Source organism: Archocentrus centrarchus, chromosome 11, assembly GCF_007364275.1.
Source record: "Archocentrus centrarchus isolate MPI-CPG fArcCen1 chromosome 11, fArcCen1, whole genome shotgun sequence".
NCBI lineage: Eukaryota > Metazoa > Chordata > Actinopteri > Cichliformes > Cichlidae > Archocentrus > Archocentrus centrarchus.
The window spans coordinates 20092573-20114471 of record NC_044356.1 but is presented as its reverse complement, the minus strand read 5'-3'; the positions used below and the strand labels follow the sequence as shown (position 1 = coordinate 20114471).

The 21899-nt window shown below is 39.7% G+C and overlaps 1 protein-coding gene across 2 annotated transcripts in view; it reads left to right on the top strand.

Moving 5' to 3' along the window:
• Positions 1 to 183: 183 nt before the first annotated feature.
• Positions 184 to 21899, top strand: part of elp2 (elongator acetyltransferase complex subunit 2) — a 33215-nt gene continuing 11499 nt past the window's right edge. Inside the window, exons 1-15 of one of the 2 annotated variants that reach the window (XM_030740856.1) lie at positions 184 to 317; positions 449 to 527; positions 893 to 966; positions 1162 to 1306; positions 3717 to 3794; positions 4158 to 4222; positions 4345 to 4411; positions 8768 to 8914; positions 9175 to 9270; positions 10914 to 11014; positions 17308 to 17439; positions 17992 to 18141; positions 20090 to 20251; positions 20470 to 20539; positions 20661 to 20756. In XM_030740856.1, the coding sequence (XP_030596716.1) occupies positions 186 to 317; positions 449 to 527; positions 893 to 966; positions 1162 to 1306; positions 3717 to 3794; positions 4158 to 4222; positions 4345 to 4411; positions 8768 to 8914; positions 9175 to 9270; positions 10914 to 11014; positions 17308 to 17439; positions 17992 to 18141; positions 20090 to 20251; positions 20470 to 20539; positions 20661 to 20756 (1594 nt within the window). In that variant the 5' untranslated portion in view covers positions 184 to 185. Of the gene's footprint in view, positions 318 to 448; positions 528 to 892; positions 967 to 1161; positions 1307 to 3716; positions 3795 to 4157; positions 4223 to 4344; positions 4412 to 8767; positions 8915 to 9174; positions 9271 to 10913; positions 11015 to 17307; positions 17440 to 17991; positions 18142 to 20059; positions 20252 to 20469; positions 20540 to 20660; positions 20757 to 21899 lie in introns of both variants that reach the window. The other variant, XM_030740855.1, reaches the window with a different exon arrangement.

The following is a 21899-nucleotide window of genomic DNA, read 5'->3' as shown; positions in this document are numbered from 1 at the left end:
ATAGCCATCACTAGTACAATGTAAGAACCAATATTGAAAATAAAATAATAATAACAAAATAAGTCATATTATATACGTGTGTAAATTATTTAAAAAGTATATGGTCAAACTGCGGAACCGTTGTCAGCATCGTGCCGTTTAGCCCCGGTCACATTTACAGTAACTCCACAACTTCAGTTTTCAAGATGGCGGCGGCCGTAATTGAAACATGCCATGTAGCTTGTTGTGCAAATAGGACGCCAAATATAGTTTCTTGGGGTCATGGAGGAACCATAGCTTTTGGAACATGTAACTCGGTGGCTCTATACGACCCAGAGGTAGTACAAGCTGTCATTTCTACTGTAAATCCGCTGTCGCTGCTAGCAGTCGCAGCCAGCGACGAGCATGCTGAAGTTTTAAATGAGCGAATATTTTGTTTATTACTGCAGTAAACGTCTTCTTTCTTTAGGAGAGAAAAGTTGTCGCTCTTCTAAACGGACACACGGACAGAGTGAACGCAGTCCAGTGGGTTCACAGAGAGGACAGCGGTGAGTGTGTAGGGGACGAAGACCGGTGGCTGTCAAACCACTTGTGTGTTTTATTGAGCTTCTTATTCCGGTATTATTATGCTGCTCCTGTTACCACGAAGGCTTGTCGCTGTTCTTTAAGAGCCTCGCAGAGGTTGCACCCACGTGGAGCTATAATCCTGTCAAACCAGTAGATAGGGCCGGGGCAGGTTAGTCATCTTATTCTATAGCAAACCTTAAATTATTCAGCGAATATTCCCCAGACTCCTGGCACATAGGTAGAGAAACTGTATTCCAAAAATACTGACATATGCTATAGAACTTTCATTTACCGTAGCTGCTACTCTGTGGCATATCTCAAACCTGTGTTACTCTTATTGTCACAGCTCCAGAGTGTCATCTTGTCTCAGGAGGCTCAGACAATCGGCTCATCCTCTGGGAGGCTCAACAGGATGGGAAGGTAAACCACCTGCAGCACATATGACTCATACTGTTTCTGACTCAAACCCTGCCAAGTCTTTATTTGGCGAGTAAATTAAGTGCTTGCTTGTTGGAGTATTGTTTGGTTTCTTTCCATAATAATTACCATACATTATAAAGTGCACTATATATATAGCATAGATAAACAAATTAAAATGTGCTGCGCTGTTTCCAGTTTATCCAGTCTGTTGAGTGTAAGGGCCACACTGGTCCAGTATGTGCTGTTGATGCCATCTACGTGGAGGACTCAAAGATACTGGTGGCCTCCTCAGCATCAGACTCCACAGTTAAGCTCTGGCTCTGTGGTGATGCCAAACAAGGTAAGAGACAAAAAACAAACACAGATTAATTTGTTAATTAGACCTTAACTGCCCATTAGACATTAGATGTTTCAACTCTCATCCAAGAGGCTCCTTCCCTTCTAAAACCAAGAGGTGGGGAGTCCAAGGTATTTAAACCCTGGGGGGGGGGGGCTCACTGACTCACTGTTGTTTGTATGCATCATCACATGAACCAAGGTGTGAAAAAAAGGCGTGGTTCATCAAGTGAAACCACTGTGAGAGGTTGAGGTGCCTGGAAAAGGCTCTCAAGACTGCTTTGTAGGTGGCTGACGGTGTTGTAAGCCACCACCTGTGTTTATTGATGGTTGTTCACAGTAGACAAAATGTGGTTCATCCCAAGGACAAAACACAAGTGTTTAGACCTCTACACTGGAGAAACCAAGCAGCCACTCCACAAATGCATGGCACAACAAGAGCCACCTCAACAGGACAGGACAGGACTCAGCTGTACCTCTGTACCTAAAGGATAAAGGACAGTCTTCAAGGATGCCAATGTTCACATTTTGGACCAGGAAGAAAGATGGTTTGTGTTATGGAAATGTATTTATCAAATGAGAGAGACAAGATTCCGTTACATGGTTTATTCCTCGTACGAAGAGAAGTCACCCACACACTGAGAAGTATGTAAGTGAGTTCTGAATCTTACACAGAAACACAATGTACTTATACCCTTTTACACCCCCCTGTTCTCCCCCTCCTTAACCCAACCAATAAAGAAGAGGAGATCCTCTCCCAGTTACATGTTCCTGCATAAAGAGAAACTAACCAGAAGGACACTAAAACTAATGAATGTGACCCCATTAACACAGAGGGTCCTGAGAGGGGAAGGGTGTGTGTAGGTTACAGATAAGGGAATGGTCATCTGGACAGTTTTTACAACCTACAGGTCACTTCATAATAATAATAATAATACCTTCATGGTCACACATTCCATAGTTGAACAGCATAAAAGAGGTTAAAGTAAAATTTTCCATCACAGTGTGAAAGAGAAGTAAAAGAAGCATCTATGTCCACTGTAAATGACCATCACTGAACAGAGGTGGTGGCTTATGAGACCAGCTGTCAGCCACCTACAATGCTGTCTTGAGAGCCTTTTCCATGTGCCACAACCCCCACTCACACCTTACTTCATGTGACCTCAATAGGTCACATGATAGGGTAAGGCAAAGTCTCACAGTGATTTCACCCAAAACCCCTGGTGGTAATGACCTATCCCTTTAGTCACACCTTGGCTCATGTGATGGTGCACATGAACAATAGTTGGTCAATGACCACCTCCAAGGGGACAGCCGGGAGTTTAAATACCCGAGTCATCCCACCTTTTGATTTTAGAACTGAAGAAGTCTCTTGGATGAGAGTTGAAATGTCTTCAAAAAAAAAAAATTGATAAACAAGCTTTTAATTATTTGAGTTTAGCATACTGTTTCGGATTATCTGGCCCATAATGGCTATCAGAGAGCATGGCAATATTTATAACATAATCACCGCTGTGCTGCAGAACTATTGAGGATACATCATGTATGTGAGAACACTTATAATAGACTGTCTTCATGGTTGGGGGTTTATTGTTGAACCTTCCAAACTAACTTACTCTTCTCTCACATATGAACCTCAAAACTACAGATAGTGGCCACGTGCACATTCATTGGTTTCAGGTCCTAACATGAAAACTGAATGAGTCATGAATTCCCCTTGAATATCTAAAACCTTTATTATCTATTTAAGCTTCTTGCAACCATCTTATTTATTGTGTTGTTTCTTTTGATGTGTGAATGGTTGTTCTTCTAAAGGGTAAAGTGTATTGTTAAAAAGTCAGGTAGAACAGGGAAAATAACTTGTCAGTATTATGAAAAAGGCCACATTTTGGATGGAAATTGTTATACCCCATATTATACGAAGCAGTATAAAATGCTCACCTAGTGTGCATGCTGCATAATTACCCCTGGTTATGGCTTTTCTTTATTAATGCATTTGTACTGATTGAATTTACTTTTTAAAAAATCTGAGTCTTTTGCATTCCCGACAGGCATCCATGCTACTTTCTTAGCTTCGAGCTGTAACAGCTTCACTTTGCTGAGAGTTTCTGTCCAGCTGTCAGTGCCGAAAAACATTAATGACGCCTGACACTCGTGGAGATTAAGCGTGTGTTTTTGTGGAGTAGGCATCACCTTGGGTTATATTCCCAGATAAAAATACATTCTGTTATTTTGGTGGCTGTTTGCAGAGTGGTGCCTTGAAATACACTTTCCTTTCCTTCATCAATAAGGGGAGATGGGGGGAAAATGTACAACTCTGTGACCACATGTGTATTATCATTTATAATTTTTAAAGTTGTCCTTTTATTATATTATGTTTAAAGTTTAATTTCATGTATGTTTGTGATCCTCAGCTGAGTGCCTCCATAACTTATCATTTGGCAGTGGTTTCATGATGGATGTCTCTCTGGTACTGTTGCCAGGCAGCAGAGGTAAGCCTAAGCCGTTCATCCATAGACATCCCTTAAGTTCATCCATAGATTTACACACGCACACACACACACACACACGCTTTTTTCCTCTCGTCATCCATCTCAATTTACACGACTGCTTTAGTGCCTGTAACTGAACTCCATATTCAAATACTCAAAATGCTGTCTCCGTTTGAAGTGTCTCATGTCATTTTGCCTCGCTATTTTACATGCCTTTCTGTCTGTTTCATGCTGTGCTGCTTCCTTTCCATTCCGCTTCTGTTTATAAAACCTAGATGGCAATGTAAATGCATGCAGCCTGCTGTGAGAGTGTGAGTTTGTGTGCGTGCTTACGTGACTGTGTGAAAACTTTGTTTCTCACAGTTCCCATATTGGCCTGTGGAGGAGATGACTCTCGGGTGCATCTATATGTGCAGGCCAATGGGCAGGTAAGCTCAGATTGATATTTCCTTCAGGAAGTGCTCATTTATGTGCTTCGTGTTGATACTTTTCATTTGAATTTCTACAGTTAGAGGGCAGTGCTTGATCCTTTTTAATTGCTCTATAATAGCTGCAGAAAGCCTTGTCCCTGCAAGGACATGAAGACTGGGTTCGTGGAGTGGATTGGGCATCTACAGGTGAGTGCTAATGTTTCTAGACTTCTTGTGTCAGGAGTAAAAGCTGGTTTGAATTTACAGTTACAGTAAAGTGTATATGTGACATTGCCTAGCTTGCTCTCAGATGTACATAAAGTATATATGGAGCCAGGATTCCCCTTACATCAAATACAGTTTTTAAATTAAAAGTCAAACTTTGTAATATACAAAATAGTTCAAATTACAGTGCTGTGCATAAGTCTTGAGCCACCCCTCATTTCTTGATATAAAAGTTGAAATAGGTGCAACGATTAATTAAACATGCGCAGTCATACATGGAAATACATTATATAAGGAAAAAGCATAGTTCATACAGTTCTAATAAGCTTGAAATATTTAGTATGACCTCATTTATTCAATACAGCCCGAACTCACTTAGGCAGCTTTCGGGTAATTTCTTTAAATAGTCTTCAGGAATAGTTCTCCAGGTTTCTTGGAGGACATTCAGAGCTAATCTTTGGATGTTGGCTGCCTTTTGTTCCATTCTTTGTGGGTTTTTCTATCCAGGTGTGCTTTTACTGCTTTAGCAGTGTGATTGGGATCATTGTCAAATTTGGATTCATCACTCCGTGAGACCATGGAGTAATGAGTCCAGTTCTTGTGTAATTTGGCATATCTCAGCCTTTTCTCTCTGTTTCCCTTCCTTAAGAATGGATTGTTGACAGCCACTCTTCCACTGAGACTGTTTCTGATGAGGCTTCAGCAAACAGTAGATGCAGAGATGATGTTGAGATGCCAGATGCAGCTCTCAGGTCCTGTGTCAGGTCTTTTTTAAGGACATGGCTTCCAGATACTGGTCATCTTCTGTAGAAAGTTTTTTTTTTTTTTTAGGCCTGCTACTTTTTTTTTTTCCCTCTCCACTTGTCCAGTTTCCTCAAATGCTTAAAGACACACTCCACTCCACTTGATGAGAATCACATTGTTGGTTCAAAAATACAATTTTATGCCTGTCAAACTGTGTTATTGTTGGTATTTTTTTGTAAATTCAACAAATAAAAAAAACAATAGTGTTTTTGTGATAGGCTGCTAGTAACAAAGTGCCTAAAGATCCCATTTCAAAATTGGTTCTTTATGTGTAGACACAACACTGGTTCATCACTTGAGTTAGGTATATTTTTATGAATCAGAATCAGAATCAGAAGGTTTTTATTGCCATATGGGTGAACAGGTTCACAGCATTAGGAAATTGCTGCGGTACTTCGTGCTTACAGAAAAAAAAAAAAAACAAATAAGTATAAAAACTATAAGACAATATACAAGTATACAAATTGCAAATATACAGAGATATTAGAGCTATAACTATAGCACAATATTACAAAATTACAAAATATACAGTGCAGAGACTAATCAAAAGATAAAAGAATGTAAACTATATTCCACTAATATGTACATCAGTGCAGTCAGACAGGTGCATAGACATAGACATAGACATGAAACAACCTTTTTAACAAACAAAGCAAGATTCCTCTGAAAGTGGTCAGCATGATTGGACAGCAAGTTAGTGAAAAATGAGCCAATGTCCAAAGAAGAACTTCAAACCTTCAGAGAGCCTGGAGAACTGTTGCTCAGGACCACTCTAAAAATTGCAACATAGTCTGACTCCTTGGAAGCAAAATATAAAGAAACAGGGGTTGACTAAAGACTTTTGCACAGTACTGTACCTTGTAAATAAAAACTAAAAATAACCAGAAAGGAAAGGAATAAGACATTCATGTTGAATACACGTTCAGCTCAGCAACCCGCCAGCATCTTCTCAAACCCACTCCTATTTTGTTTGGGTACTTAGGCTGAGATTTGAGCACAGTATGAATATCCAGTACTTGGTACTCTAACAGTACTCTAAAAATGATCATCAAAATAGAATAAAACAACCTTAGATTCACTGTTGTGGTTGTTAGTGGCTAATGAATGAGTCCTGTGGATGATAAATGAACTAAGCTTACTAAAAGGGGGCCTGTTACGCTCAGAGTATACTGTATTAAAGATGTTGCTGTTTAGAAAAAAAGACTTGATGACTCTATGGTCCGTATCTTATCTTCTTTTTCCTGGCATGGTAGTGTTTTGTCTTCTAGAGCCTGAAGAGCATGTGCTTGATTTCTCACTTATCTTGAGTTGATCTTAAGAAAGCCTGCAAAGTGGGATAATGCAGTTCCTGGGCTTTGAAAGAGTTAGATAACATGTCACTGAGTAAATGCTGAGAGGTGGGAGTAGATTTCCTGTCCTAGCCTTTAACCAATTTGACGAGAAAGGCTGACATGTGGTTTCTGACCTTTGCAAATTGAAAAACAAAGAAGTGGAAAGGCAATTTTCTCCTAGCAGACCCAGAAAATGTCTAAACTTTGTATGCGGTTTCCATCCTTTCATGCTGAAGTCCAGCCTTACCATCCAGTGCATTCACAGTATTTTGATAGCACCCGGTAATGCGTGGATCCAATCCAGGCTCTACTAATTGTGTAACCCTCTTCAAGGGCACTTCATTACTGCACTGTTCTGACTGTGTAAAAGCTATTTCATCTCCTTAACCAACCCTCTTCACCAGTGTCTCCTTCCTACTCACAGTCTATGACCTACTCCATGCTGCCAAGCTACAAGCCAAAAAAGAGACAGAATGAAGTTTGTTTATATGAAGTATTCTCACAGGAATGACAAAAACCCTCTCTCTGCTGCGAGGGTAGTTAAATAAATCATTCTGTTCTTTTATGACTCGACAGATGGCAAATTGGAGCACTAGAGGAGCAGTTTATCATAGCTGTTCAATATTGGGGTTCAGAGCATGATTTCTGGTTTTGTGTTTCTATCTTTAATTTGTTTTTTTTTTGTTTTTTTCTTTTGCAGTAGGTTTAATTATATGCTACTTCAAAATCAGCTTGCCATCTGTCACGAACTAAAAGCTTTGTAGAAAGAAGACTCACTTGAAAAGTTTTCATCACTTCTGCTTCTAGTATATTTACTATTTTTCCTAATAATGAAATGACCAGAAACATGGGTGTGTTAGCTTCTTCAGAGACTACAAAGAGACAAACTACATGATTGAGATGGTAAAACAGATTAAAAGTCCAAGTTAAATATGACTTTGAAGCCCTCTTCTTGTAGCAGGTTTTTAAAAACACTGTTGCATGAGAAATAGTCACCAGTGGATGGTGTTTTGGCACAGTTTCAGGCAAGTAGCAAAACAAATCATGGCTGTCGTTATCATTAGTGTCATTATGCCATGATTGACAAACTATAATAACATCATCCTTCCTGTCTCAACATTCTGGAGGCCTTTGGTGGTAGCATCACAGGATTTTTTTTTTTTTTTGGGTATCTGTTTATATTGGCAGACATAAAACTGGACCGGTGGCTACTGGACTAAAACTAAAACACTAATGTGAGAGACAGAGACACTCAGAAATAGTGGCATGTGCTTTGTTTACCACCTGTCTGTGTGTATTTGGCTGGCACTCCTGTTTTCTGACTGGCTACATCACAGTCAGGAGCAATCGTCTCCTAACTAACAGATAAGTAATGAAAGTGAAATGAAACATCTCGCTGAGGCTTTAATGCTCATTACAAGGCTGAAAACTAAGGTTCGTTTTTTTAAATTGTCCCACTTGGCTCTACTTTTACCACTTTAAGCACGATGAGTTCTGCTTGAAACTTAAGTCCTAAAGTACTGTGTCTTCTGTTAGACATTAATGGAAGTTTTATTTAAAGCTGCTGTAATTAATGCTTTTATGTTTACCATGAATCAAATGACTGTGTGAAAGAGTTTACACAACTGATCTCTTAACTCTGCTGTTACCCTGAACTCTACAGAACTTTATAGCATCATTTAGCTCTTTAGTTTGAACTTTCAATCTCTGTTCTGTCTCACAAGACTTTTTGCAGTCAACAAACCCAGAGTACGGAACCTTACCACCACTAAATGGCAAAGTTAGCCATTTGCTAGTGAACAGAGTGCGGGAGTATTTAGCAGTCAAAAAACAAACAAACTGCAAATGAATGCTGATGTTGCTGTGAATGTAAGCGACTGCTTGCTTTTTGTTAGCCATAGGCGATGTGGTGTTTCCAGGTGCTCAAAAGGCTATATCTGATAATGTAGGCTTTCAACACCTTAAGTATAATAACATTAAATTTAATGTGTCTGATCACTTTATAATTTGTTGGACTGTCATCGCTTCTTTTCACACCACAACAATACCACTGTATTTCATAATATCACACTTTTCATTAAAGTACTTGAGCTGAGCAAATAAAACAATGATTAGCGAGGATAGATAGACAAAAATTTTAAGAGCCGACACAAAATGACTTTGAGCAGTGAAGGTTTTTGGGTTTTCACTCTGACTCATTCAGGTGGGGAGCTGTTATTAGCCAGCTGTTCGCAGGACGCTCTCATCAGAGTGTGGAGGCTGTGTGCCAAGTCTGGCATAGACACCCGTGTAGAGGACAATCACAGCATCATCAAAATGAAAGAGGACATTTTTGAAGTGAAGGAGAGAGGTGAGTGGGCCACCCAGGCTTGATTATAAATGGTGCACTAATTAGCCAAATGAGGAGAGATGCTTTTGGAATGTTTAAAAATTGTACATTATAGACCTGTATATGTGTTTACACATAATTGTTTTTGGATATTTTTTTTGTGGAATATTTCAAATTTCATGCAGTTGTTGTCATAATCAGACACTGTTTTCTGTGCTTTTTCGGAAGCTGAAATCTCAGTAATGTCCTTTATTTGGCCTCTGTTTGTGTTCTTTCTGCAGAAGAGTCCTCAGTGTTCGCTGTGTCCCTTGAAACGGTTCTGGCAGGCCATGAGAATTGGGTCTATGGGGTTCACTGGCAGCCTCCTTTCTATAAAGGTACCTTGATTTAAAAAACCTGGGAGGAAATTAGGGACCTAATTGCCGCAGTGGTGCGGTGGTTAGCACTGTCACAGCAAGAAGTCCTGGGTTCGAATCCACCTTGGCCCGGGCCTTTCTGTGTGGAGTTTGCATGTTCTCCCTGTGTCTGCGTTGGTTTTCTCCAGGTACTCCGGTTTCCTCTCACAGTCCAACATGTAGTTACTGGGGTTAGGATAATTGGTGATTCTAAATTGCCCATAGGTGTGAATGTGAGTGTGAATGGTTGTCTGTCTCTCTGTGTTAGCCCTGCGACAGGCTGGTGACCTGTGCGTGCTGTACCCTGCCTCTCGCCCTATGATACCCTGAACAGGATGAGCGGAAGAGAATGGATGGATGGAAATTAGGTGCCATGACGCCCATTTTTAGGCCAGGTGTTTTCTAGAAAATTGCCGATAGGTTATTGCTAGAATCTATTACTTGTGTTAGTCAAAAACACAATCAGTCCATTTATATTGGATTCAGGGCAAAACATTTCAATCCCTTATTCAGTTTCCATAGCTAGTGGAAGTAAATGGATTGGCTTTCGCACAATGCTGAGAGCCATTGTTTTTCCCTTTTTGTCTTTTAATCTTGGCTTAAAAAAACCAGCAAGAAAGTGTGACATTTTAAAGGGGGGAAAAATAGAAGTTTTAAAAGTTATTGACTTAGTCCTCAAAGGAAAGGATGGAAAGCTTTGCTTTAAAATCCAGTTGACTTAAAAGCATATTGCATCACACTCATGTGACATATATCTCAGCTTCAGACACAATAATGCGAACAGTCTTTTTTTTAAACGTTTGTTACCCCGCCCCGAGAGGGGGGAACAAGGTATTGTTTTTGGTATGTTTGTCTGTTTGTTTGGTAACAGTATTACAGCTAAACTACCAGTCCGATTCATACCAAATTTGATCAGGTGATCTAGGGGTCACCTGATCAAATTTGTATGTGTTATGTCTGTGATTCAGTGTTTGGAGAGTGACACGTTTGTGAGATGGACAATGTTCAAATCAGCTTTGTTGTACCCGTTATACCACTTGTTTTTTAATTATAATTTAACATGGGTTACCGTAGCTATGATGATCCAAACAAAAAGGCGTATTTATATAAGTCCCTTTATGAAATGACTGTTGCGCTCCCTCTGTAGTTTAGTAGTCTTTCTAAAGAAAATACCCGTGCCTGCAGCTATCTGTGGGTTTGGGGAGCAGAGACCTCACACCACACCATCATTTGTGATATTTTTTGTTCTTGTGTGTGTTGTAAACAGGGAGTACTCAAGTTTGAAAAGAGCAAAACATGTTCATCCATACTTCTTGAATTTCTTAGCAGCACTAAAAGTAAGAGGTCACTGAGATTATTAACAAGATAAGTACCGGTAGTTTAAAAAAAACATGCTGTGAAAATTTGACTATTAAAATAATTCAGACTCATACAGGCGAGAACAAAGGATGTATCGTGTTCCAGTTCACGCCATAGATGCATCTATTGGGGAGGATGTACATGAGCTATAGTCTTTGTTTCAGCTCACGTAAAGATGGGGAACCACTGGCCTAATGACCAGTTGTTGACCAATTTTGGATCTCTATGCCTTTCCTGAAAATAGCCCTCTTTATTTCCTCCTGCAGGTGGCGAGCTGCAGCAGCGTCTCTGTTTGCTCTCTGCCTCTATGGACAAAACCATGATCCTCTGGGCTCCTGAGGACAGTTCTGGAGTGTGGATAGAACAGGTCAGTGTTGTGTATGCAGATCCATAGAGCCTACACACACATACATAAGTGGATTCAGTCACTCTCGGTTGTCAACGCAGGGTTTGTTCACACATCCATCCAGACTCACACACCCACCTCCTCAGTCTATTTTGGCCAGTTTTCCTTTCAGTTGTTTGTGACATGATCTGGAGCCTGAGCCCCCCTCCTCTGCCCACAGTATGTATCCCTTCTCTTGCTGTCAGTGCCCTTGCGTCAGTTTCCACTCTCCCTGACATTGAAGTGTCAGGAATAGAAGTGATAGACAGTGATGAAGAGGTGCTGAGCCCAGCACTGTGAGCTTAGAAAAGCCGGTGTTGTCCTCCCCCATCTTCCCTTCTATCACTTACTCATACTGAACCCCCTTTTTTACGGCCCATTCCCTAACACATCCGACAAGAGATGGAGAGGTTGCTGGTGGAAGACATGCCATAGCCTCTGCCTGCACCACCTTTCCTAAAAAAGATTTTTCTGCATCATCTGTCTTTTCCTTTGACTCCTTACACCCACCTCTTAATTTTGTTCTCCCTTTTGCTTTCTCTCCCCTTCTGACATCATCTCTGTCCTCCTTTCCTTTCTCTCCCCTCCACCTCGTGTCTTTGGAGCCCAAACAGCTGCTGTTGTGCCAGAATGAGACTAAATTTAACTCAAGTGTGGATGGCAAAGAAAAAGCAGTTCTCTGCCCATCTGCCCCACAGCTTTTTTTTTTTTTTTTTAATACAACCTAATTCTCATGTGTTTCTGTGCTACCTCAGAATACTTTCCCTTATACCTGACACTTAATGCATGCTAGAAATGGGGGGAAAATAGTCAGATACAAACTACTGACATGCTCAGACACGGCGGCATGTGCAACACAAATGCTCACACACACACATTGCACACGTCCAGTTGAACAGAAGTGGCTCACCTCGTCATGGCAGGCACCTTGGCTGTGATCACATTCTGTGGTAATGAATAAGATTCCACACTTGATCAGTTGCATTTTTTGCTCCTTTGATCTCATCGTTCACATCCACAGCGATGAGCAACAAAGACCACAGAAAGGAGAAAACCATAAAAGTCTCGACTCTCCTCTCTAACAAAGGGACGATGATTAGGGCCTGAAGCGAGCACTGATGTCACATATTCTTCCCAGTATGATTAGACAAAGGCAGTCGGTGGGGAACGAAAATCAGTGGTGGGCGTCAAGTCTAGTGTGGCCAATCTGACTCCTTAGCTAGAGCTTTTTCTCTTGATGCCAAAAATAAAGAATTAACCCCCATACCTGAAATAACCTTTTTGCTGAATGCATATGATACTCCTCTCTTTCCTCTCCCCTCTTTCTTTTTGAGAGTCAAAGCCTTTGAACTGACAGTTTCCCTTCCCACAGAGGAAACTTAACCTCTGATGCTTTGTCGCATACACACACAGGTGCAACAATAAAACTTTGAATTGGATTAAACTCTATTTATATAATGTCATATCTTTAGCATTATAGGCATTTGGCAATTTTTGGGTGTTTTCTGTGCCCTCACAAAGGTTTTCCTTTGGGACATTCAAATGTTTTCTTGTTTTTATTTTATTTTATTTATTTATTTATTTATTTTTGGCAAAACTGATTCAACAGCAGTAAATGACCAGCCATGTGTGTCTTAATTAGCTTTTTTTTTTTTTTCTTCCCCCCCTTTCTTTTACAAAGAAGCGCTCCACTTCTTTACGCTGATTAGAGTAATTGGTGAGATTTAATGGAGAGCAGGGTTAGCAGTGGGATGGTTGAGGCCCACCGCTGCGTAAAGCACATCTCGCTAACGAGACACACTGGTAATTAACATCTCCGACTGACCACAGCGGGCCACCACAGTGCCTAGAGGGATTATCAGTTTGTGTGTGTGTTTGAGAGAGAACCCTTTTTTTTAGACCTCGGCGTATGTATCCTCCTCAGGTTACACTTGGTCACGTGGCAGATCGCAGAAAGCCACAAAGTCCAAAGTGAGTTCTGTTTTGTAGGTGGCTGCACACATAGTTAATTTCATGACATGATTGTAATTAACTGAGTTTATACTTTATAAAATGACAACAAACTAACTGAGCTTCAGTTATCCTAAATATGAGGAGTTTATGATTTTTTTTATTGTTGCATACAGTAGTGTGCAAAAATTTCCAGGCTCTCTTGAAGGGCTTTTAAAGTTATTCTTTGTTTTGCTTTTTTAGCTCAGCTGTGTTGAAGAAAACGTTGAGCTATTGTCATAGACTTGGTGCCAGCAGCGTCAGCGCTTGTTCCACAAAAAACTTTGATGTTGGCCATAACTCGAGAACGATGTGACCTAGAATGTTCCAATTTACACCATAGATGCATCTGCTAAAAATCTTGGATGAGTTTGAATCTCTATGACCCGTGACCTTGAAGGGTAGAGGTCAGAGGTTAAGTTTTCAGAAACTCTTTTAAATGTGATAGATCCACAACGATCTCACCTAGGATGTTCAAATTCACACTGTAGATGCATACTGTTCAAGCTAGATCCATCACACTTCACACACTTCTTCACTGGCTTTACTATAACGGCACTTTGACTCACCCCTCCCCTTCCTCCTCTGTTGCAAATCCAAAACAGCTGAGGGTTAGCACCCGCTCAGTGGTGCTCTTGTTACTCCAGTCCTTGTACTTGAGCATTTTCATAGGATTTTTTTTTTTTTTAAAAAAGCTGCTTAACACTGACCTATGAATCATTCAAGCATTAAAAAAAGGCACCTAACTCAAGGACTGAACAAGTGTTGTGTCTACACATAACAGTCAACTTAAATTTTAATTGTATCTTTAGGAACTTTGTTACTAGCAGCCTGTCACAAAAACACAGCATTTGTTCCCATTTCTTTAGTTGAAATATGCCAATGATAACAGTTTGATGGGCATTAAAATAATATTTTTGCATCAAGGTGATTCCTAAAGAGCTGTTAGCCAAAAAACATGGAATAGTGTGCAGTGTGCCCTTAAAAAAATTTAGTAAACTGGACAAGTGGAGGACAGAAGAAGTGGCAGCCCTAAAAACCTATCTACAGCAGAAAGTCACATCCTTAAGAAATAGGAAGAAAGAGCAAACACTTAAAAGATGCATTTGGAATCTCTGCATCATTTTTGCATCTACTAGTTGCTGAGGCTTCATCAGAAATGGTCTCAATGGAAAGGTGGCTCTCAAGTAATTCTCAAGGAAAGGAAACAAGGAGAAAAGGCAGAGGTATGGCCAATTACACAAGAACTGGACTGAAAATCAGTGGCAACAGGTCTGATGGAGTGATAAATCTAAGTTTAAAATTTTTGGTTCAAATTATTGTCAATATGTACGGAGAAGGTCAGGAGAGAGGTACAACGGTGAGTGTAGGGGCTGGATTCCACCAGCATGATCCACCATGCGATGCCATATGGAAAGGGTCTGATTAGCAAAAGCTTCATTTTTCAGTGTGACACTGATCCCAAACACGCTGTCAGTGCAGTGAAAGCATACCTGGATAGAAAAAACACACAATGGAACACTACCAGTCATGGATTGGCCTCCTCAGAGCCTGGACCTCAGACCTCAACATTATTGAATGTGTGGGATCATCTTGACAGAGACTGGAACAAGAAGAAAATATTACTTCTCTTAGACCTAAAACTCTTTGTTTCATCTGCCCTTCCTAATAAAACATTAAGTTGAAAATGAACAAATTCCCAAATAATATTTCAAGTAATAACCCACGTGACTGTCTGAACTCACAGAAAAGCACATTAATAAATAGGTGGCCTTTTCTATTTAAAAATGTATGGGCGCATACCTCATTGATTAATTCTTGTTCTTATTTTTTTCCAAGTCTTTAGGCATGCATAAATATTCTCACACTTTAGACTATGCTAAATGACTGCAAAGTTAATTAAGAGAAATCCACTAATATATACATCATGAAAATAATCCTTCACTATATTCCTTACTATATTGTACACAGTATTACACAGTGTATTTTCCACAGTACAGAGAGAAACTGAAGGCAAGAGCCACTCTCACTGTCAGTGCTGCTGCAAAAAACCTGTGTTCATGGTGTATGGGTTTTCCCAGTATGGCTAAGCTTTCGCTCCCCAAGCATGATGCATACCTATCCATTTTTACTGTCCTTGTTCTATTACTCCCAAATACTCCCACTGTCCAGCGATAAGGCACGCCACACATCCATATTGTTGCTCCTCTCGTAAACAAGACAGATGACGGCTTTTTGCCGCTGCGAGTTTTTGCGTGATTTACGGCTGCCTCTTGTGTGCAGAATTTTAAAATCAATCTGCTTAATGTTGCATCCCATTCTCTCTCAATCTCACCATCTATGCTTCTTCCTCTTTCCTCTCTCTTACTCTGTCTCGTTCTGGATGGCTGAAAGATTGTGCCATTCAAAGTAAAGGCATGCCTTTATCGCTGTCATTAGTTCTGCTGTGTTTCAGCCTGCATACAGGCATTATTTTGAAGGTCATTGTTGACCAGTATATGCAGGCAAGAAAATGGGATGATTGAGACCCTCAGTTTACTTCCGCATACAGTACACTGGCATAGCTAAATTATGTATGGTCTGCAGCTGCTGTGTTTTTGTTTGATACACATTCTTGTGTGTTTCTTCTGCAGTTTGCCTCAGGTCACTGCTGCAGCTAAACAAACTCTCATTACCTTAAAAAATTTGTAAAAATAAGTGAAAAAGGTCACCACTGCCAGTGCACATATCATTTAAGGCAAAGGCTAATTAAAGATGGAAGAGATACCTGGATACACAACATAGTTCTTCTGTGGGAACAGTGTAGCACCCTATGGTTAGTTTGACTGCTATCGATTTGAATAGATCTCCCCTTTGGGCCCAGTTTGCCTCCAAGGCCTCAAGGTCCAATAAAGCTTTTAATTGTTTGAACTCTTCATGTCAGTGAGAAGTTAACCTGGTCTACAAAATGTCCTTGAAGAGAACAGACTCAGTGACTTGCACTGTCTATTGTTCAAGGATGAAGATAGTTTCATTTTTTTTTTTTTGTGCAGTCCTGTTGTATCATTTGACAGCTTGTGGTTAAAATGGCTCCCTGTGGCCTAAATATTTTGATTAATTTCTACATTGTTTCAAGTTATTTCTGTCACATAATCCTGCATTGAGTCACACTGATTATACGAGCAACTGGATGGCACTAATATTGTCCTCTATTTTTGAATGTAATTCATATTTACTTTGGGTATTAATTTCAATGAATGGTTGGTTGAATTAATCCAGAATGCAAAGCTTTTCAGTCTGTATTCTTGTTGAATGAGTTTCATGTTGAGCATTATACATTTTTTGTTGCAGTTCTCCTTTTACCTCAAACTTGCTTTATTTCTTTTCTTTTCCTCCCTGAGAATAAACTTTAAAGAAACTTTAAAGTGAGTTAGAATGACCTCAGAGGGAGGTTAAACAAGTGAATTTTCATTTGTTTGGGTAATTGGTAACTGCACTTAAATCAAAATTGGCTTTCTGTTACAGACAGTGATTTGAATCCACAAAATTCAATACAGAACTGTCTGTATGCACAAAGGCGAGGTGCACATGATTGAACAGGTGAATCCTAAAGGAGTCAATCATTTTTTTCTGTCCGTGATTACTGGTGTTTTTTGTACTGGAAGCTCACACTACATGTAGTTTACACTCTCTGTATAACATGATGCAGGGGTCACGAGCTCTCAACCAAATCCAATTTATGTAAATCTCTGTGTTTTTAAGCTCAGACATTTTTCATGATTATTTGTTTAATGTGATACACTGGGCTGCAATTGCAATCATTATGAATTAGACAAATGTATTTTGTTTGGGGGAAAAAAAAAACAAACAAAACACCAGAGTTTTTTCCACTCTAATAAGTCCTATTTTGCATAATTTCTCATCTGGCTTGCCAGCCTGATTTGCTGGATTTTTATTTGTTTTGTCTTTTTCCTGCTTCTGTCTACCATTATGGAGTCTGTTAGTTAATAGGTCTTAGAGGGAGACTGAGAACAGCTTACACACACACACACACACACACACACACACACACACACACACACACACACACACACACACACACACACACACTTGGTTTGTATAAATCCCAGCCTGTAGACTTATATAGAACCAAGATGGATCACATAAACTTTATACACTACTGCATGTGAGATTCTTATATAGGCTTTAAAATGACCTTCTGTACTCAGCTGCTTTTCTCTGCATGTGGTACTTGATGCACACTAATGTCCTCATGACATGCTATGTTTTTCTTCCTTTCTCACCAGGTGCGTGTAGGGGAGGTCGGTGGTAACACTTTAGGCTTCTACGGCTGCCAGATGAGTCCGGATGGCTCCATGATTTTGGCTCACGCTTTTCATGGAGCACTACATCTCTGGTGCAAGGACCAAGACAAAGAGGTGAGAGCCACGGACATAGTAATTATACCCAAACTTTAAAATCAATGTGATGCCAGCATTTTTGTCTTTTACTCAGTTACACTTGCATATTAAAGAATTAATTTTCCTTTATTTTCTGAAAAAGTGTACGACACGTTGAAGCAGTTGAATTTGAAATAAGATTCACAGTTTGTGCATTTTCCCTCTGCTTCACTGTGAGAGTGTATTTTAGTGTAATTAGTCACACCAGGTTTCCTGTCTGCCACTCAGTATGACTGGCTTAGCATTTGTCTTTGTTGGTTGTCCCTGAAATCGAATAAAAGTCTGAAGGCTCAGTGTAATAATTCAGAGACAACTGGGTATAAATTATACCCAGTTGGAACTTAAATTTACAGTTCAGCACAAACTTGAACCTGATCCCTAATTTACATGTTTGAAAAGGAATTTGCCTCTGAGACAGGAGCATGTATTACGATTAACCACTGATACAGCTGTCAATCACAGATACCAGGTGGGGGTTGTTGAAGATGCCTTAGACTGTTGTAACTCAACTCTTACAATCCTTTCCTCCAGGGAGAGTGGAGACCTGGAGTTGTGATATCAGGTCACTTTAATGCAGTCCAAGACCTGAGCTGGGATCCTGAGGGTGAGTTCATCCTCAGTGTGGGGTCGGACCAGACCACCAGATTATTCACTCCATGGAGCACGCAACAGAGCAGAAAGGTAAAGTAGATGCTAAATTCATTCTAACATGTTATGTTTAATATAAACTTTATTGTCAAACTGGGAAGTTGCGATCAACATCAAAGTTTTAGCAGCATTAAATCACATCAACAATTGCTATGACACACTTTCTGTATCCACTTTATGGCTGTAGAGGATACATATGGCTGTATGCCATGGTGCTGTATCATTTGTAGAACACACAACAGATATATCGGTTATTCCTTTTTTTTTTCATCACAGCTCAACAAAAACTCAAGCTGTGCTTCATTTGGCATCAGAATTATTTAGCATAAACCCCACAATTCATGCAGTGTTGTGCACGTACAAACATATTGGAAGTAGACTGAAGCACATGATTAGCGTCTTGCTACTTCTTAGGCCCTAGTCACACAGGCCTAGAGACCAGTCGGAGACCACCTGGCCACCACTGGTTGCTAGGGAAATGTGTGTATTCTGCACACTTTTTCAAGTTTCACTACAGTTCGGTGAGTAAATGTCTTTCATGTAGTTTACATGGAAGATGTCCATGTCGTTTACGAGTGACTGCAGCAATGTGCTTGCGATCAAAGCAATCACAGGGAGGTTTTTGGTGCAGCAACCTCTTTGCAATTGATTTCACTCAGTGGTAGCCAGGAATTGCCAGCAACCACTGACCAACTGGTAGGGAATACACCTTTTTCCCTAGTAGCTGGATTTTGTGGGGAGTTGACGACCGGTCTCTATGCCTGTGACTGAGGGCTTACATATTTCTTATGTAAATGTCTAATGACTTGAAAAACCAAACATGTTAAATCTCATATTGTCATGAAGCAATACTGATTTACAGCATTATCCATACTCGCCTCATTTAACTGGAGAGATTTAAAGGATAGCTGCCCAGTAATGAACAGTACAGTAATATTTCACAATGTACATTATACTTTCCTTATTCTGTATAATAAATGCTTGGAATACACCAATAATATAAAATATACCCATCACAAGTTCATCTTCCTTACAGTAAAAGGCAGATTTTTCAGTAAAAAAATAAACTGAGCTTGTAGCTTATAAGACGTGTTACCACAATGCATTTATTTTTTCATCGTTTAATATATTAATCATATTTCACACACTTGGCATCAACGTATTGAAATGAGTATTTAGTGAATGTCATTGTCATTCAAATTATTTGCTGCTTCTTGTCTCCTCTTAACAGCTGTTATTTAGTATGCTCTTTTTCTGACACAGGCAGGTTGTATTATGCCTTATGGGACATATAGTCAGTACTTAATACTATTGTGCTTTTGTTTTTTGCTAATTAAATTTCAGCGAGTGGAGGCCCTCAGAAGTATATATATATATATATATATATATATATATATATTCTAAGTGGACTTGGCTTCCTGGGACTGATTGATTAATCACCCCATCACATGCTGTAGTATGGTAATATTGAACTAAAAAAAAAAACTGCACTTCTAACTTCCTCATATGTTTATCCACTTACAATTTTTAGAGGAAGGGTGAAACATACCAGTTTAGCATTCAATTGGGGTAGAAACATTTGTAATTAAGCTTCCTGCTTCCAACTACATTATTCAAGATGCTAGTTTGGATTATTGCCACAATGCCACCTGATGCTAGTGCCAAATGAAATCTAGTTATCACGTTGGAGCCTTCCATTTCCCCTGTGAGAACACTTTGGATCTTAAGCTGGAAATGTTTCACTTGCACAGGAGAATCAATGTTGTATTTGGCGTGGTTTCAAAGACCTGAGTTTTGGGCCAAGAAAATAAATCCCCAAACATCAGAGATCTATCGAAAAGGCAGGCATTGCCCAAGGAAACTAAAGGAACAGATCCACATGTTCACTATACATATATATATATATATATATATATATATTTTTTTTTTTTGGGGACTTTTGTCACTGCAGGTCACTTGGCATGAAATCTCACGTCCGCAGATCCATGGATATGACATGCAGTGTCTAGCAATGGTCGGAAGGTTTCAGTTTGTGTCTGGAGCTGATGAGAAGGTCCTGAGAGTGTTTCAAGCACCTCGTAACTTTGTGGAGAACTTTGCTAATATATCTGGAACCTCAAAAGAAATGCTGTTAACATCCAGTGTAAGTGTTCAACTAAATGTGTATCTAATTTTTTTTTTTTTTATATTATTCTGAAAGTATATTTTTCCCATGGGTAAAAATGTTTAGAATCAGATCTTACCAAAACTTTCCTCTCTAAAAAAAAAAAAAATGATAAATGGACTGCTCAGTCGACTTAAAAAGGTTGTGCCGGTTTTAATGTATGAATATCTTTCCTGTATTTATCTAAACTCTGCTAGGACTCTGCCAGCCTCCCAGAAGGAGCCAGCACACCTGCCCTCGGCCTTTCCAACAAGGCTGTATTTCAGGGTAAAAGAGATTAAAAGTGTAACAGTGCAGTTGATGGATTATTTTCATTCAAAAATCAGTTTCACTGCACTCTGTAGTTCATTCCTTTTGCATAATGTAAGAGTATAATTTCAATTTACAGGTGACCTTGTCCCAAAAACCAAAAACGAAGAGGAACAGTTCAACAGTATTTCTGACCAATACCAGGAATCTTACTTCCACCCACTCAACCTGACAGGTACTCCTGCATGACCTGCGCTTTCAAATATTTTCACAGATGACCTAGTCTCACTTAAAATGTGGTAAACCTCTCTGATAAATAATTCTGAAGCCAAAGGCTGTCCCCTTTTCCCTCTAGAGTCTAACAGCCTGAGTCACATTCGTCATTTAAGAGTTTTGAGAGATATGCCTATTGCTGGATGTTCGTATAAGAGCTGATGATGTGCAGTTAGTTACTGCTTTATGTATAGAGTCCACAGGGTTTGGGGTCTGGTGAAGGCTGATGGCATCACAGCAGGAGAATGGTGCTTGGTAGTAGAGGAGGAAAAAGAAGTGAACCAGTGGTGCAAGCAGAAGCAAAAAGAAAATAAATAAAATATTGACACAGGACAAGAAAATTGCAAGTTCTCATTTTAAGCTACTCCAAAGCAAAAACGTGTCTCAAAAAACAGAAAAAAAATCTTAAAATTGTGATAATTTTAAATACCTTAGAGAAGGTTTAAACCAGTCACAGAGGAAGAAGAAAACTAGAAACAGGGGAATGAAAGCGAAGGTAATTGTAGGAAATGGGCAGATGGGAATTGAACAGAGTCAAATGAAAAGAAAGCAGTGCAGCTTTTTAAAACCCCTGGGCTAGAGGGTGTCAAGGGCTGTCATCAGCCTGATTGAAGCCACTCCTTAATCTGCAATGCTAATTAGAAAGCAGGCTTATGTGATTGCAAAGTTTAAGTATTGATGACCCTGGGCTATGTCGGGAGCAACCAAGTGTGGAGACTGTTGTTAACAATGCATTTTTACTTGTTTGATTGGGTTCTGCGGGCAAGAAGAGAAATGAATAATTAGGCTAAATGGGAAACCCATGACCAATAGCAAAAACACAAAGTGCAGCTATCAAGTACATGCAGCAAAAAGACAAACTGGGCTTGTGCAGATGCAGTGAAACAACTGGGACTCAGTAAGATTTGGTCCTCTTCAAAATCCAGCAACCATTAAGAAACAGGTAAAGCTGAAGTTCAAAATGATGTGCTGCTTCTTAGAGGGAAAGTGACCAGTTGTATTTGTCAGGATTTCATTCAGTCAAATGTAAAAATGTGTGACTGTGAGACATTGTCTTCAGCTGATTATCATGTAGCCAATCCTGTATCGTTTCTGTATCGTAAGC